At 41.2% G+C, this 16,365-nt stretch overlaps 1 protein-coding gene across 2 annotated transcripts; it reads left to right on the forward strand.

Annotated features, from left to right (window-relative positions):
- The first annotated feature begins 216 nt into the window (after positions 1-216).
- CMPK1 (cytidine/uridine monophosphate kinase 1) lies at positions 217-14,784 on the forward strand. Of its 2 annotated transcripts, XM_062497618.1 has the most exons (6): positions 217-373; positions 9,108-9,254; positions 10,145-10,297; positions 11,748-11,824; positions 11,912-12,008; positions 12,488-14,784. In XM_062497618.1, exons 1-6 carry the CDS (start codon positions 299-301, stop codon positions 12,527-12,529), a joined length of 591 nt encoding a protein of 196 aa, XP_062353602.1. In that variant the 5' UTR covers positions 217-298; the 3' UTR covers positions 12,530-14,784. The 2 variants fall into 2 exon arrangements, with proteins under 2 accessions (XP_062353602.1, XP_062353603.1); XM_062497619.1 differs by lacking the exon at positions 9,108-9,254.
- The last annotated feature ends 1,581 nt before the right edge of the window (positions 14,785-16,365 follow it).

Consider the following 16,365-nt stretch of genomic DNA (forward strand, 5'->3'; position numbering starts at 1 on the left):
AGTCCCGCTGGAGCGTCGCGCCGGCCTCGGTCTTCCCCAGCCGGGAAACGGGACCGTGAGTCCCGGCGGAGCCGCCGCCGCCGCCAGCCCCGCGTTCACGTGCCCGCCCCGCCCCGTCCGGGACCCGGAAGCACTTTCCCTCCGCGGCGACAGCGCGGCGGCAGCGGTGCCACAGTCACAGCCTCGGTCACAGTCCCGGCCTCGGCCCCGCCGCTCCCCGTCCGCCCTTCGGCCGCCCCACGGCCGCCGCCCCGCCACCGCTGTCCTGCTGCTGCAACGCCGCCGCCTCCTTCTCCTCATGAAGCCCGTCGTTGTATTCGTCCTCGGCGGGCCCGGGGCGGGCAAGGGGACGCAGTGCGCTCGCATCGTGGAGGTGAGCTGGAGGGGGCACGGGACTGCGCGGCCTGGCGACCGCGGCGCCCGGGCCGCGCGGGGCCCTGGGAGTTGTAGGATCCCCCGTGTGGGGTCCGTTTCCCTCTTTGGGGTGCTCGCCTGGAGGTTGTGTCCCGGTCTGCGCTCTGGCGCGACCCCCATTTGCCTTTCGGTCCGGTCTCTTGTCGAGCCTGCACCTATTCCTCGCCCCTTCGAGGCGATAAATAAAAATAACTGTCCCACATCTCCCCTTTGGTGGGCGAAGTGCTGGGGCAGCCCCCCTTCCAGCCCCTGTCAGTCCGCCTGGCTTTTCCCTTCTCCTGCGTTTTCCCTCAGCCCCGCGGGATCACAGTCCACTGGTGGGTCTGCCTGCGCCGGCGTCCACCTTGAGGACACCACTGGGGGTTTTTGCATCCGCTTTGAGGACACCTGTTGGTGGTCTGGAGGTTGCCCCGGTGTGGGCCGGGAGCACCGGTGTGCCGCTGTGCCTTGGCGGAGGGGCAGGACAGCGGCCCTGCAGGGCTCCCGGGGACGCTGCCTTGTCAGGCCAGTCCCGCAGCCCGTCCCGACTGTAGTGGGTGGCTCCGTACACGTCTGCACGGCCACGTAGGTGGCTGCGGGGCTGCCACCCGGATGCTCAGGCAGCTGGGAGAGGAGGTGAGGTATCTGATAGCCATTGGGAATACATGCACTTCAAATGGATCAAGGTCCGCGTCTCCTGAGGCCTGTCCCATAAATGTTGCAGCCGGCACAGGAGACTTTGCAGGGTGTTGGCTTTTTTACCCAGTGCCATCTCAGTAAGTTGTGGAAGTAGTATGTTAAAAATAGAGCAAATTTTTATTTTTTTTTCTGTGACACAATATGATAGAGGTCAAAGGATATCCTGAATCCATATCTCGTTCATCTTGTTCCTTCTTTTTATAGAGCCTAAAACTGACATTATATTTTGACTAAACTTTCAGTTATACTATCGAATTTTCAGCCTTCCAAATACATTTTTTCCAGCCTTTTGAGACAACAAATATCTAAGAAAGAATGGTGGATGATACATGGTGTAGTACTGTCCTTTTCAACACCAAAAACTGCAGGGGTAATTGCAGTGTATCCAGGTGGATAATTACAGAAGTAGTTAGGGCTGAATGCTTCCAAATATGTGTGTATGTTGGATTTGAAACAGCTCTTTTTATTTATTTTTTCCCCGAGCAGTTATATGTACTTTACTTATTAAAAGCTGTATAGGATCAAAGCTTATCCAAAGCGTTACTGAAAGAAATGGCTAAGAACTGTGGTGATGCCCATGTTCCTGAAACTTTTGGTGGGAAAGAACCCAAAAACTCCTGGAACAGACACGTTGTGTGTGTCCTGTGTTCTGGTGGTGCCCTGGGAGTGCTGTTACAGTTTATCCACGCTGCTGTTACATCCCAGACCTCAGTGTTGTATAACTAAGTTAAGTGAATTTGGTCCAGACTAAAAAATGCCGTTATGACTTTAGTTCTGAAGGATTTAAACCTCAAATTACAGACTAGCATTCAAACCAGCCTATTCATTAAATTAGATTGTGGGATGCAAGGTTCATAAAGCCTTTTTGGTAAGGTCAAATTCAGCCCCTGGCACGTAGCAAACAAATGAACTCAAACTATAGGGGAACCTTGTAGTCTGTCATTAATGGCTTTCAGCAAGCCATTAGTGTAGCCTCAGGGCTGAAGTACCTTGTGTGGCTGCTGGCCTGTGTTTAGGAGGATAAATGCCCATGGCTGGATAGGATGATATAATTGGGTAAAGACCACTTTATTAGGAGGAGTTCAAATGAGCCATTGCTACTCAAATCGTATTTCCAGCTAGAAAGAGAAAAAGAAAAACCTTGCCTGTGCCATATTTATTTTCTTCTCTAAGCCTGGAAAGGGAAATCCGAATTTGAATAAATGAAAATTTGCTTTCATTCTTCTAATCCTGTTCACTACATGAAAAGAAGTTTATTGAAGTCTGTGAGCTGATAGTAGAAGGCACTAAGACCTGTTGAATGCAAAGGACAACCTTACTGCTCAGACACCTCCACAAGAGTCACTGGCCAAACTGGGAGGTAGAGGCATTTTAAAGAACAGTTGGAACAATGCAAGTGTGCTGGAAAACTTCAGAAAAACGGCACATGAACAGGGAAGTGTGGGTGAAACACAGCAGAGGTACTGGAGAGCAGCAGCTTTTCTAAGCACAAATCCTCAGTGTGGCCCCTGGCAGCCCACAGAGAGCTCTGCTGCAGGCAAGTGAGCAGCCTGTGTGCAGTCAATGCTGCCTTCAGGTTGAAAGTATATTTTTATTTGTATTTTAAACCCTGTTGGCAGTTTGCCACCGAGAAAAGGCAAGTAGCTGAGTAATAATAAACCTCATTCATCCTTGTTGTAAATGGATGAAATAATATTAGTTTACATTTGGAATGAATCTGACCCAGTATCTTGCTGTAGAGCTGAAGGTTGTGCTGAACAAAAAGTCAGTATGAACTATAAATATGTCTTAGTTGCTATTCATACTGGAGATTTGGGACAGAACACATCACATGTGGAAGAAGTCTCCTTTGGCTGAGGTGAGCTCTCGTATGAATTTAGCATCAAACTATTTTTATTAAAAACCAAGGGTGTCTGTGTTTTGTAGAGTAAAGGGGATATTATGTACTTCTTACCTGGGAATGATTCCTCAAAGAAGTGTTGTAATTTTTTTTTTTGCTGACTTTGCTTTATGCTCCCAAAAAAGGGAAGTGGGTATCCCATGTTGTGGGCAAAATATGTATTTGTTAACGACTAGCCTAAATCATAAATGCTCAATATGTGTGTGCTGGAGTCCCTGAATGTGGAGAAGGCATGTATTCATGCCAGATTTGGACACAAATGGAGAAATTATTTGAGGGAAGAAGACCTAATAACAAGTGGAAATGGGTATTGACACAATGTAAGAAAGGCAACAGTGGGTAAGTGATTAGGATTCTTTATCTTCACAGATAAGGTTGGATGAGACAGCTAAACCAGGCTGGTTTTCCCTGATAGGGAGGGAAGACTCGACTCCTGTACGTTCCACAGACACAGAATTGTCAGGGAAATGCTAATGCAGCAGAACTGCTGCAGTTCTGGAGCAGTTCCTCCTATTTAGAGAGGGATGAAGCAGAATTCCCTCTTAAGTTCTTATCCTCTCCCTTCCAGCTCTGCAGATTAACTCCTGAAACCTTCCTCAGCTTTGTTAGGTGGAGCTTGCCATCATCTGGGACTGTTGCATAGCTGTCATGTGAGGCAGAATATTTGAATTATAGTTGAATGATGTCATTTGAATGCAGGTTCTTGCAATAACCTTCATGCTTTCCACAGTGACTGTGAGATAATGAAATGTGCTTTATTGCTGACTTCTGAACATCGCATATAAAATCATTACAGTAAAGTCAAGGGAAAAAGAAAGCATTCAGCAAATCTGCACAAAATAGGTTTTTCTTGTGCTTAAATTTTAAATCCTTATAACCTCTGCCTGAGATGCAAAGCTCTTAGGTTGGTGGGAAGAATAATAACTAAATCAGTTGTCTTTATTCCAAGCAAGATTTGAGTTGTACTTTCTTGTCTATTTGTTTTGGCAAGGTGATCTGTAGAGATTTGGGATATGCAAGACATTGCTCTCTGTGTCCCTAAAATATAATTCACCTCCACCATAGCCCTATCCTGTATGTTTGTGGTTAAATCTAAAATTAATTCCACAAAGTGGGATGCTGAGCCTTCTCGTTTTTGTAAGAGTGTAAGTTAATATCCAAATGGAAAAAGCTGTTAAGTTGCTTTGGGATATATGATAAGGAGATTTCCTAGGGTGAAGGAAACAATGCAAAGAAGAATTCATTGTATCAGAAATGCTCCTCTGAAAGTAGCAGAGGATTTAGGTTTTGCTGTCATGTGTTAATTGTCTTCTAGAAGTCCGCTGAGATACAGCGTAAACTTCCTTGAAATAAAAACAGGGTTTAAAATGTTAGCTTTAAACTCAGCTTCTGAAATCTCTTTAATGAGTGTCATGTATTAGTATTCTACTTAGCCTTAAGTTCTCAGAGTTGATTTTTAGAATATAAATTTATATTTCTGAACTTTGAAGGTTTTTTAAACAACATGGAAAGTGTTTAAATCTACCCCCTGAAGATTTATCCCTGAACATTTCCATTTTGCAGAACACTAGGCATTAAATTTCAGATTTTCCTAAACATACTGAGTGCCTTGTATTGGGCTTGTGCTCCTGAAGCACCCAGGGTGCTCTGTTTGCCCTCTTCTCCCTTGGAGGCACTGGCAGTGGGGTATCCATTGTGTGTTTTGGTTTGTTAATGTGGAGTTTTGTTTGGTTTTATTTCCCAGAGACAAGAATATATTTCAAACTAAGAAAATTTCTTCAATTTTTTAATTGGAATAAACAGACAGAAGTTCTGTTACTGCATTGTAGTCTGTACCCCAAAGATTTAATTCCATGTGCCAGTAGGACAGACAAAAGCTTTCTAGGTTAAAAAAATCCCAAAGGCTGCCGGCTTTGCCCAGTTCTGTTTTTACTTTAACTAGTTCTTGAATGGTATATGTAGCAAATTTGGGCTGTTTATTAAGTTGCCCAAAATATGACAGGTCAGAACTGGGGCAATAAAAGTTTGTATTTTATTTGTTTAAATCTTAAGCCCTGTGACTTTCATTTTCAAGCTAACAATGATAAACCAAGATAGGAGTCAAGGTCAAGGCAGTAATTTGTGTTTCTCTTGCTTCTTGGCTTCTGCTCTCTTAAGGAAGTCTCAAGCTGTGTGTTTAGTGGGGATATGTGTTGTAGGACCACCAGGGCTGAATCAGAAATAAAGCCCGTGCCCCTTGGAAAGGGCTGTGGAAGGAGTCCCAGTGCTGCACACCACCACCACTCCTTCCTGACCCCTCTGATCCTCCCTGAAAGCCCGAGATTGCTGGGGCAGACTGTGCCTGCTTCCAGCGTGACACTGATGTGACTCGTGGATTTCCAGTTCTGTGCATCTGTTTATTGTCTGTACTGAAAACAAAGCGTGTTCTGTCTGCAGAGTGAAAGTTGCAAATCCCGACTGACAGAAGGGAGCTGGAAGGGCTGGCGAGGGAAGGGCGTCCCGGGGAGGCGCAGTCTCGGGTTGGAATTTGGAGATGTGGAGCACACAGCTTGTGTGTCCCAGTTTGTCCTGCTGTGACGGGGCTGACTGACCAGGCAGAGGCAAATGCAAGTGGTGTTCTGGTCTGCTCTATCCCTGCTCCTGTGATGGGATGGATGGAAACTTGAGCTTGCCTTTCTACTTCACTGGGATTTAAAAAAAAAAATTATCTTTTTAAAGCAAAAGAGGGCAATGTCTCAAGTGGTGCAGCACGTTTTTCATTCACAGTAAGTTATATTTGGAGGCCTATACTTAAAAAAAATGGTTTTAAAAACTATGATAACTTGTGTAATAAGTAGATGTGGTACTCACACTACTCTTACCAGTTTTAATAAAGGTGTTTGAGGCACAAAATTTTCTTTTATTTTGGGTGAGAGAAACCCTCAGCAAATGTCCTGAACTGGAGCAGATCATCACAGCACCAAGGGCTTGCACTGCTTGTGTAATGATGAGAACTTGTGTAATAGTAACTTACGGATTTAATATTTTTTTCTTCTCCTAGATCACACCAATCTGACTGCATAGCAGAAAACATTATCTCTGAAATATATTTTAGAATAGTTAATTCTATATTTTCTTTTTCCTTCTTTGTAATACCAAAATCTCTCCAGATTTTAGGTGCTTGGCATCTAAATATTTGGATTTTTTTTTTTTTTAGCAATTTTTTTTTCAAGTTGTCCTTTCAGTCTGACATTATGTGCCTCCTAAGAGCTGGGGAAACTGCTTTTTCATTGTTTGACAACCACAGTCCTGATCCCTTTTTGATTGCAGAGAAGAATTAGGTGGGAGTGGCAACGAGTCACATTCTGGGATTGCATCAAGATGTGTTTGGCACTCCTGGCAAGTCCTGCTGCCACAAGGCAGACCTTGTCAAGACCCAAGAGTGTTTTCACCCGTGTTTTGTGTGTTCTCCTCTTGCTCCAGTTCAGGATGCTTGCTGAGGGTTTCTATGACCTAAAATGAAAGAAAACTTTGTGCCCTGAACGCCTTGATTAAAACTGGCAAGGGTAGCACTATCACCACATCTCTGAAGCTTTCTGTGTGTGGAGCAGCAGCCAAGCCCTTCTTTCCCCTTGTTTGCATTGTTTAAACCCATGTGTTTTCTTTGGCTCTTGGCTCAGTACAGTTAACAAATAGATGTTTTGCCCCTGAAGGAAAGGTTTGTTTTTCTTATTGCCTGGTTAAGCCATTCTGAGGGTTAGTCTTGAATATAATTTATTATTATCTCAAACAAGTCTATTTGTACAACAGCACTTTAAAACACTTCTGTCTTTTACTTTCCAGTTCAGCTGTTAAAAACTACTTTAGTTTGCTGTTGCAAAAGACAGAGAATTCCAAAAATTGTCTGACTCAATTTTGTTTTCATGCATGAAAAGGGAAAGGCCAAGCAAAATTAAATGGTTTGGTAATCCTCTAAAACCTAAGGGATTATATTTTCCTCCTGTTTTCTCCTTTGTAGAAACCTGATGTTAAAAAATCATCATTCTGTAACTTTAGCAGGAAGAACTATGTGTTAATTTAGCATACAGCAGAATAATGTTTCTTGCTTATAAGGAACAATTTATTCTGGTTTATGGTTTCTGTAGGTTATAAATATTTAGATTTGCAATTAGTTAGGCATATCCAGATGCAATGTACATTAAAGCAAGAGTACAGTGAGCTTACAGGGGATATCTGTGAAGCTTTTCCTTCACACATAGAGAAAAATGTTGCTTGTTTTTTGCCAGCTGTGAACAGTTTTGGAGATTTAGGTAATTATATCCCTTCTTAAATTATGACTATGGCAGAACTAACTTTCCATGCTTCTGTGGGTGAAATTGGAAAGAACTAAAATGTTTTAAAGTCACTTAGTGGGTTGTGTAATATGTCTGTTGTACTTAGTTCAGTAGCCAAGTTTTTAAATCCTAAGTTCACAGCCGCACCAAGTGTGTAGTCACATTATTATGCCGCTCAGACACCTTGTTTCAAATTTGCTTTGGATGGTGCTGCAGCCAAACTGATAACACTGAAGGTTTTTTTGGTGCTGCTTTTATTTTGTTTAAAAACTTTCAGATGGGAATGTGTGTGTGTGCTGTGTTTTGGATGTATATCTAGCCTTAGGTAATCACCAAGGAGATGTCTTTATTGCCTGTTTTGATGGACGAGTATTTGGTCGAGGAGCATAGGCATAGTGCACTTTGTTAGTTTTCTTGCAGTGTTAAGTGAGCTGAGAAAGTGATAATTTTGAGCTGTGAAATTTCCTGTATAACGATACATTTCTCTTGGTAAAAATGTGGTGTGTGTGCTTGCACTAGGTTCTGTTCTGTTCTACTATCTATTTACAATGATAAATGCCTGAGAAATTCACGTGTAATAAATACTCCCATCAGTATTTTTCATAAGTGACTATTTTAGCCGTAGTTTGAGGTGAAAGAGCCATGGTGTGTGCTGTTCTCCTGCACACTGCTATCAGATTGCTAGATCTGAACCTGATCTCTCTGTTCTCTCTGTTTACTCTACATGGTGTGACAGAGGGTGGCACCAATGTAGCTATTTACCTTCATCTATCACGTCATCCTTGGGAGAAGTCACTGGCTTTTCCCAAGGGGTGGTCATCCCAGGGAAGGAGGTAGCAGGGGCAGGAGGACTGTTTGTGCAGCTGCTGTGTTATAGGTGATTGCACCAAGGTAGGGGAGGAAGTTGGTGCCAGAAGCACAACATGACCACAGGGATTTCTGACTTATCCTGTTCTTGGGACATTCCTGCAGCTCCAAAGGACCTGCAATCACCCTGTGTATTTTATTTAAGTAGGTAATTAAACAAAATTTTTGTCTTGTCTTGTTTCCAAATGTAGCAATAGTGCTTTTGAAAACTGTACATAGATACATGACCAAAGCCCTGTTGAGCATTTCACCCAAGGATATCCAGTTCTGGGTTCCTCACCTCAAAAAGATGGAGTGTGTACAGAGAAGGGGAATGGAGATGGTGAAGGGTCTGGAGAGTAAGTGCTGTGAGCAGCAGCTGAGGGAGCTGAGGGTGTTTAGCCTGAAGAAAAGGAGGCTTAGAGGAAACCTTGTCATTCACAACTCCCTGAAAGACAAGACTAAGACAAGAGTCAGCCTCTTCTCCCAGGCAACCAGGAGCAAGACAAGAGGAAATGGCCTCAAGGTGCGCCAGGGGAGGTTCAGGCTGGACATCTGGAAGAATTTCCTCACTGAAATGGGTGTCAGATACTGGAACAGGCTGCTCAGGGTGGTGATGGAATCACCATTCATGGAAGCATTCAAGAAACGGCTGCATGTAGCACTTAAAGCTTTGTTTTACTTGTCACAATAGTGTTTGGTCAAAGGCTAGATCTGATGATCCTGGAGGTCTTTTCCATCCTTAATGAGTGATTCCTACTGTGTGTGTTGTGCCGAGTGTGCTCTATTGACAGCTTGCACACTGAAGATGAAGCAGATCCATCACTAGCAAGATGCTGTTCCCTGTGTTTTTCTGTTGCAATACAAGGATAAATCGGGCTCATACTGTTGACTGATGTTAGGTTTGCACAAATGCTGTGTCTGAAGGGAGCCTGTGTTTGTTTTGCCTGTTGCAGAAGTACGGCTACACGCACCTTTCTGCCGGTGACCTTCTCCGGGATGAGCGGAAAAGGCCGGGCTCCCAGTATGGAGAACTCATTGAGAACTACATTAAGGAGGGGGAGATCGTGCCAGTTGAAATAACAATCAGCTTGCTGAAGAGGGTAAGGAAGAGGCTATTTCCTTGCAGGGTCACTCCTGCAGGCTAAGCAACAAAGCAGTGGCTGTGTTCTGACAGAACTGCCTTTCCTCCAGAGTGAGCGGTATGAATGGGCAGACACTGCCCATGGGAGCTGCTTCTTTCAGCAATCACCTGTGTTCCTTTCTGACTGCTGGAGAGCTGATGGCCTCTCATAGCTGGGGATCTGTGAAAATGTGTTCTTTTTATTTTCCTTTATTTTTTAGTAGTTCTGGGAAAATTAGTGGAACTGTATTTCTTATTTCTCTGCACTAGCTTTTTGACCTCTTGGTCTATTCAGTCGTATTTGATTGGCACTAAGATTTGTTAGTTTTATCAAAATAGATAGTCAGGTGAAGGAGAAGAGCACCTACTGATGTTCTTGTGAAAGGAAAAGCTTCAACCTCTATTGGATGTCCCTGAAAACAATAGGAGTATATCTTTTGTCATGATAACAATGGGAGTATCTCTTTCAAGTCAAAAAAAGGCTGCTATTCATGGCACTAAATTTATCTGGAGCTTTTCCCTTCAAATTAACTCTAGATCAGGGATCTTCTGATGTCTTTTTGTGTAAAGACACTTCCCAGTATCTTGTAGAAAATAAGCTTTAAAGCTGGGATTTATTACAAGATTTGTTTGTTATGAGATTTTTGAGCTTTGTGAAATAATTAATTCAATTTGAACAATAGCTGTGTTGGTGCATCAGTGAATTAACCAGCATGCATTGAAAGTGAAACAAAAGCACATTTTGTAAATCTGTAATAATCCTAAAAAAAATGCTTCTCAACTTACCCTGTCAACATCTTGGGGGTAAATTAATAAGTAGATAAATCAGTGTATGTGGAGGAGATTGTGAATTGAATTATCTTTTATCAGGCTATGGATCAAACAATGGCTGCCAATTCCCAGAAGAACAAGTTTTTGATTGATGGATTTCCCAGGAATGAAGATAATCTTCAAGGCTGGAATAAGACTATGGATGGAAAAGCGGATGTTTCCTTTGTTCTCTTTTTTGATTGTGACAATGAGGTAATGAAGTGTGTAATTCTGTAACTTCCTTTCTTGCAATATTGTGGGAATCATTCAAGAAGAACAATTAAACTCTGACAGGGAGAATGGACTAATGCAAGAATAGAAGGAAAACTTGGCCCGGGTGTTAGGAGGATTTTTTGGCAACTTGTTTTAGCAGATGAAAAGCTGCCTGTTTATTGAAATAGACAGTTAATGACACTTAGTATAATCACATGTGAATGTATTATATTGAGGAAATACTCCAGGCAATTGCACTCTTAAAGAAAATTTATCAAAACTTTAAACACATTTTACAAAATTAGTTGGTTACTTTTCTGTTTACTCTTAGTAATTTGTTGTTTAGTCCAAAATGAACTTGGTACGTCTGCTTTAATTCTGAAGTGCAGAAGCAGTCTGTATTTTCATAGCTATGAGCTGTGCTGTAGGATAGTCAGTAATCAACATTTCATTCAGCAAGTCATTAAATTACAAGGACATATTGACAGTGATGCATTACATTCATTTAAAAAGTGCCATGATGTGCTGTCTTTTTAATTTGTCAGTGCCCTTGAGCATGAAAACTGCTATGAGTATCCCAGCAACTTAAGCTGACTTTTTCTCCTTTTACCCCTTTCCCCAGCTTCCTGAGATTTTTTTTTTACTTATTTGCAATTATTCTGTAATCTTAAAGAGCAGGTGAGTGATTAGTATTTTTCTATTAAAACCTTAAATAAAACTAATTTTTTTTCACTTGGTGAGGTGTTAAATTTTATGATTCTGATATTTTTTACTAGATCTAAAAATACACAATGCCTAAATGATCTTTACCATGATTGTACAATTTAGGAAAAAATATTTTTGAATCATTGTCTTCTTGCATGACTAGGATAAATGTATTCATGGAGTGTACATGTGTCAGCTTTGCTTATTTAACTAAAGGTTTGACAAAATTCATCGAGACACTTATAGTTAGTTCTTAATTTTTTACTTAGACTTTGAAGTCTTCATTATAGCAAAGTTAGGCAAGAACATTTCTACTGACAATAACTTAGTCAGTTTGCCTTACAAAATTCTCAAGAGAATGTACAGTGACTTTCCTTTAGTGCAGACATAAATTAATAGTCCCATTTGACATGCTGCCTTTCAGAAAGCCTGAACACATCCTTGAAAATCAGGCAATTTTCTTTTTTATTGTCTCAGGTCAGAGATCCAGTCAAATCACAGAGCTTGATGCTGCTTTTACTTCCTCTGACCCCAATCCCATTTTCATAAACTGGACTGTAAACCATCATCTTTCTTCTCTAAAAGAAACTAACTTCCCATGTGAGTTCTGGTTACATCCATCAGATCTGGACTGGATTTTGTGTGCCAGGACGGTTTAGATTTACAGGATTTTTGTTTGTTCCTGCTCTGAAGATGACAGCTTGTGTTGCTGGCTGTAGTCACCCTTTTGGTGTTTTTTTTGTAGATATGTATCGGCCGCTGCCTTGAAAGAGGCAAGAGCAGTGGTAGGAGTGATGATAACCGGGAGAGCCTGGAGAAGAGGTACTGTCTTCAAAACTTTTCAGTTCCCTTCTCTTTATGTTTTACTATGTAACGTGGGGTTTTTTTTCTCCCTGTGCTTTCTCTTAGAATTCATACATATCTGCAGTCTACTAAGCCTATCATAGATTTGTATGAGAGAATGGGGAAAGTCAGAAAAGTGGATGCCTCTAAATCTGTTGATGAAGTAAGTATCTAAGATGAAAAGCCATGGGAATGACAGGGTGGCAGGGTGAATATTTTTGGCATTCTTCTGAGATTTGTGTGTGTGTGTGTGATTAGCCTGCTAATTAAGCACTGATGTTATTACTCAGAGATATTGTGGAACTCTTGATTTGACTCTTGAAGGACCGAGTAAGATGTGAATAACTTGAGGAAATTGATTTGTTCTGCTTGAGTGTGAGCTGGACTAAACACATTTCCAGTGTTTCTGTGTTTAACAAGGTCTTGCCTTTTTCATTTTCATGAGCTTTTGCTCTTCTGAAGTAGTGTTGCTCTTCTGTCTGCTTTCCAAAATTGATACCAAATTCACTGTTAAAGAATTACTGTGAATGTTTTAAAAATACCCATATATTTCCAAAAGCACTGTCAAATACTGTTTATGTTGGTTTAACTTGGAGTAATTGTTTGATGAATACTTCATAGAATTCTTCTTTATCTTTTTAGGTTTTTGAAAAAGTTGTACAAATTTTCGACAAAGAAGGCTAATTCCCAGCTTGAAACTTCATTTAAACTTGTGCTTGAATCTTGCTTGAATAGCTGCTACTGCAGTCCACTCTTTGTAATTCTTTTAAAAGATTTTTTTTATTTTTTTCACATATCTAATGATGATTGGTAAAACAGTTGATTAGAAATGGATCTGTTTTTTAAATAGGAAATGATTTCTTGTGGCTATTGTATACAAGTTTCAGAGTTCTCCGTTAGTGCAAGTTCAGTTACTCACATGGCAGAATCACATCTTTCTGAAGAAACTTCTTATTTTGTCACAATTCTGTGCCTGTCACGGGCAGTCCTTCTTCTTCCTCATGCTGTACACCTACTTTCTTTTTAAGGATCAACTGAACAGCAGCATTAAGCAACGAAGGACCCATATACCTTGGTTTTTTTGGATGCTTGGACCAAATTTTACAGGTTGTTTTTTATTTTTTCAAAGTATAATTTTGCCCCAAATTCCCTTATATCCCCAGACCTGAATTCTCTTAGTCAAGCTACAGTTAAGTGTGAGAATCTGTTTTAGCAGTTCTCACAAAACTATTAAATATGCTTTTCAGGAACAGACATACAAAGTACTATATGGAAAGTGGTGCTTCCTTATGACTCTGGATGTAAACTGTCTTGCAAGTTCTTGGATGACATGGCCCTGGATTTTTCCTTGTTTTCATTTGCAAAAGATTAAGAAACTCAGTTTAGTATTTCAATACTCATTTATCTTAAATGATAGTTATGTTCTTAACTACAGCATGGTCTTCACAAGATGGCAAAGCTGTTAAATAGTGTACAGTAAGCAAGATCTTCTGACAGTTCTGTCTTTTGTAACAAGTGGAAGAGGTTTTCTTTATTATTATTATTGAAATACTGTGTTACCAAATGCTTTAAGGTTTGTTACCCGGGGAAATATTTTTATGGTTAAACTAGTGAATATGTTTCCCTGAAAATGTGTAATAGGTGTTTGTTTGAGAAGTTTGTAAGTTATTGCACTTTTGTAACAATATGGTCAGCTAAGGGGAAGATAATTGCATAAAAAAGTTTTAATTCCCTGAAAGAGAGTCCTGCCTCCCCATGTTCTCTTGAATAAGCCAAGTGCAGTCAGCAGGAGGAGCTGGAGTGAGCAGAGAACTGGATGAAACAACCTGATTGAAATGTTTGCACAGATGTGGTGCAATTTTGTCTTTTATTTAAGCTTTCCTGTCCCCTGTACAGTATGCATAGGTCTGGGGGGACCCAACCATGCATTCCTTTCATGCCCTAAGCTTCCACTGACAGCCTCAAGATGAGAGTTAGAACTGATTTTAGTGCTAGAGTGGTTGTTCGTACATGAACTGATGCTCTGATTGGTTTGTGACATGCTAAGTGCACAGAATTGCAGTTTGGAAATACTGACTCTCAGCTTTTCTTTAGTCATGACTTTCTCTATTTAGCAAAAGGTTTAAATTAAGCTTAGCTTTTAGTTAGAATCAGATGTGTTGGTCCTCATCCTGCAGTCAGATTTCAATTTTCAGGAAGTCTCATCTTGCTGAAGTTGTTGAGTCTCCTGGGCTGGGGAAGAGATGAGTGCAGAAACAAGGGTAAACTGCAGTAGCTTTTCCAGTCTGGTAGGAGTTCAGGTAATGGACTGGCACAGATAGCTGTTTACTACTGCACAATATATGGACCATGACTGCTTTTGTGAGTGTGGGAGACCAATGCTCTCACTTTATGAATTTCTCCTTTAAAAAACAAAAAAAGAAAACCTGGAATTTAGCTCTTACTGTATAAGTAGGCTTACAAGGATAGGATCCAGCGAAACTGCATATTTTAATATGAAGGTTAGAATCAGGGTTTTTCAAAAAATACTTCAAACTGGATTCTTTAATCCAGTTAGTGAGATTTAATTAACACTTGCTTCTAGGTTATTGGTTTTTACAAGTTCTGTTCAGTATTTTCTCTCATCATATACTTTTCTGTGTATATAAGTGCCGAAACAAAAAAAACCAACCAACCTCTGAAGCAAATTCTAGAAAAACATCCAACGATGTTTTGGCACTATTGAATTTGGAGTGGATTGTAATGTGTCTGTGCAAGGACTAGATTTTTTTGTCATTTTATTTATTAAAGATGCCATTAAATGTGTTACCACTTATTTGATTATGGACTTATGATTGAAATAAAGATTAAAGGTAATATGCCAATGTGTTGTGTCCATTTAGCAGCAAAACTGTATAAAGAATTTAAGGAGATCCAATAAACTTTGTTCTGTGGCTTAATGAGTGCTTGCCTTACAGTTATCTGTCACAAGGAATAGTTTTCATGTGTATCCATCTATATAAAGTGAGAATTTATTACAGTTAAATACTTCATGTAGTCACATGCACAGATATGTGTATTAAAGTTCAGTTTTCACAATCAAAACTCAAGTCCTGAAGATCCTTTTAGGCACAGGAGAAGATCAGGCCATTGCCTGTGGAATTGGTACCTTTTCTTGATTATACAGCTTTGTCAAATGACTGAATTCATGTAGATGTGCAGTGAAAATTCATTTGACGCCTGCGTGAAAGAAAGTGATTTGGAGTGTTCTAGGGAACACAAACCTGTTGTGCACCTGCTGTTGGAGACATTTTTGGTCTGGATTTCTCGTGATTCCTTGCTCAGTCAGCAGCTGATTGATCTCCTGACTGCCATTCTTCTGGCTCTGCAGCACATGCCTACGTGCTGTACTCCAGGCTGTTCTTAAAGGAGATTCGCATAGCATAATATTCCCTATAAAAGAAACTGAGAGGCTGCCAGGCTCATTTTAAAATAACCCATTTTTTGTAAAGGTCTGTTACAAAAGAGGTTGTTTTGTCACATGTAGCTTCCTGTTAAACAACTTGTTGAACTTAAAATCATAGAATCATTTGGGTTGGAAAAGACCTCTAAGCTAGGTCATTAAGTCCATCCCTTCCAGCTTGAAACTTTCCACTGGAAAGATTTGCAGAGCTGGTCTGAAAGGGGTGGGGAAAAGCAGGGGATTTTTCAGTAGTGGTAGGTACCTTTATGTTGGTAATCTGCAGAGAGTAGACTTTTGCTGAAACCTCACCCTGAAGTTGTAGCATCTCCTCAGGAATGGACTGAAAGGGTCAAAGTACCCATCGGATTTGCATCTTTTGGACAGAGATTTTGAGTTAAGTCTCCCACTTTGAGAGTAGGAGCAATCAGAGAAGACCGTAAGCATGCACTTGAGGATTGCCTCAGTGTAAGATATCCCCCACTAGGAACAATTTGTCCTTAATAAGAAGAGCTGACTCACGAGGGAGTTCCGAGGTCTTGTGGAAAATTCTGTTTTACAACAGTGGGGATATCTGTGTGCTTCTGCCCAGGCTGAACTGGGGAGAAAGGGAGAGTTAAATGGAAAAAATGCTCAGTTCAGCTCAGAGCTGCCAGCTGTTACCGGTTGGCGGTTCTGGCTGCCAGCGTTTAGCAAAGTTGCAGCTTAGGGGATTACTTTCCTCTGGTGTGAGGTTCAGGACCAGTTCAGTCCCTGTTGTGGCACAGATGTCTCTGAAGGCTGTCTGTGACAGCTCTGCTGGCTTTCTGCTCCTGGGGCCAACAGTTGGCTCCTTGGCACAAGCAGGTTATTTCTTCAAGCTGTGGTGCAAGCAGGATTTGGAGATGGGGGGCTGTGCCCTCGCCAGAGTCCAAACATCCCAGGGTTAATGGCTGGTAATGGAAACTGCGAGACAATGTGAAGAGGATTTGCCCGATCAGGTAACAAAGGAGACAAAACATTAGATAATGTAAAAATATTAATATGGTTTCATATAGCAGCAGTGTGCATGCTCTTTTGATCTGCGGATCTTTATAAGCCT

The sequence above is a fragment of the Cinclus cinclus genome, chromosome 8 (genome assembly GCF_963662255.1).
Source record: "Cinclus cinclus chromosome 8, bCinCin1.1, whole genome shotgun sequence".
In the NCBI taxonomy this organism is placed as follows: Eukaryota; Metazoa; Chordata; class Aves; order Passeriformes; family Cinclidae; genus Cinclus; species Cinclus cinclus.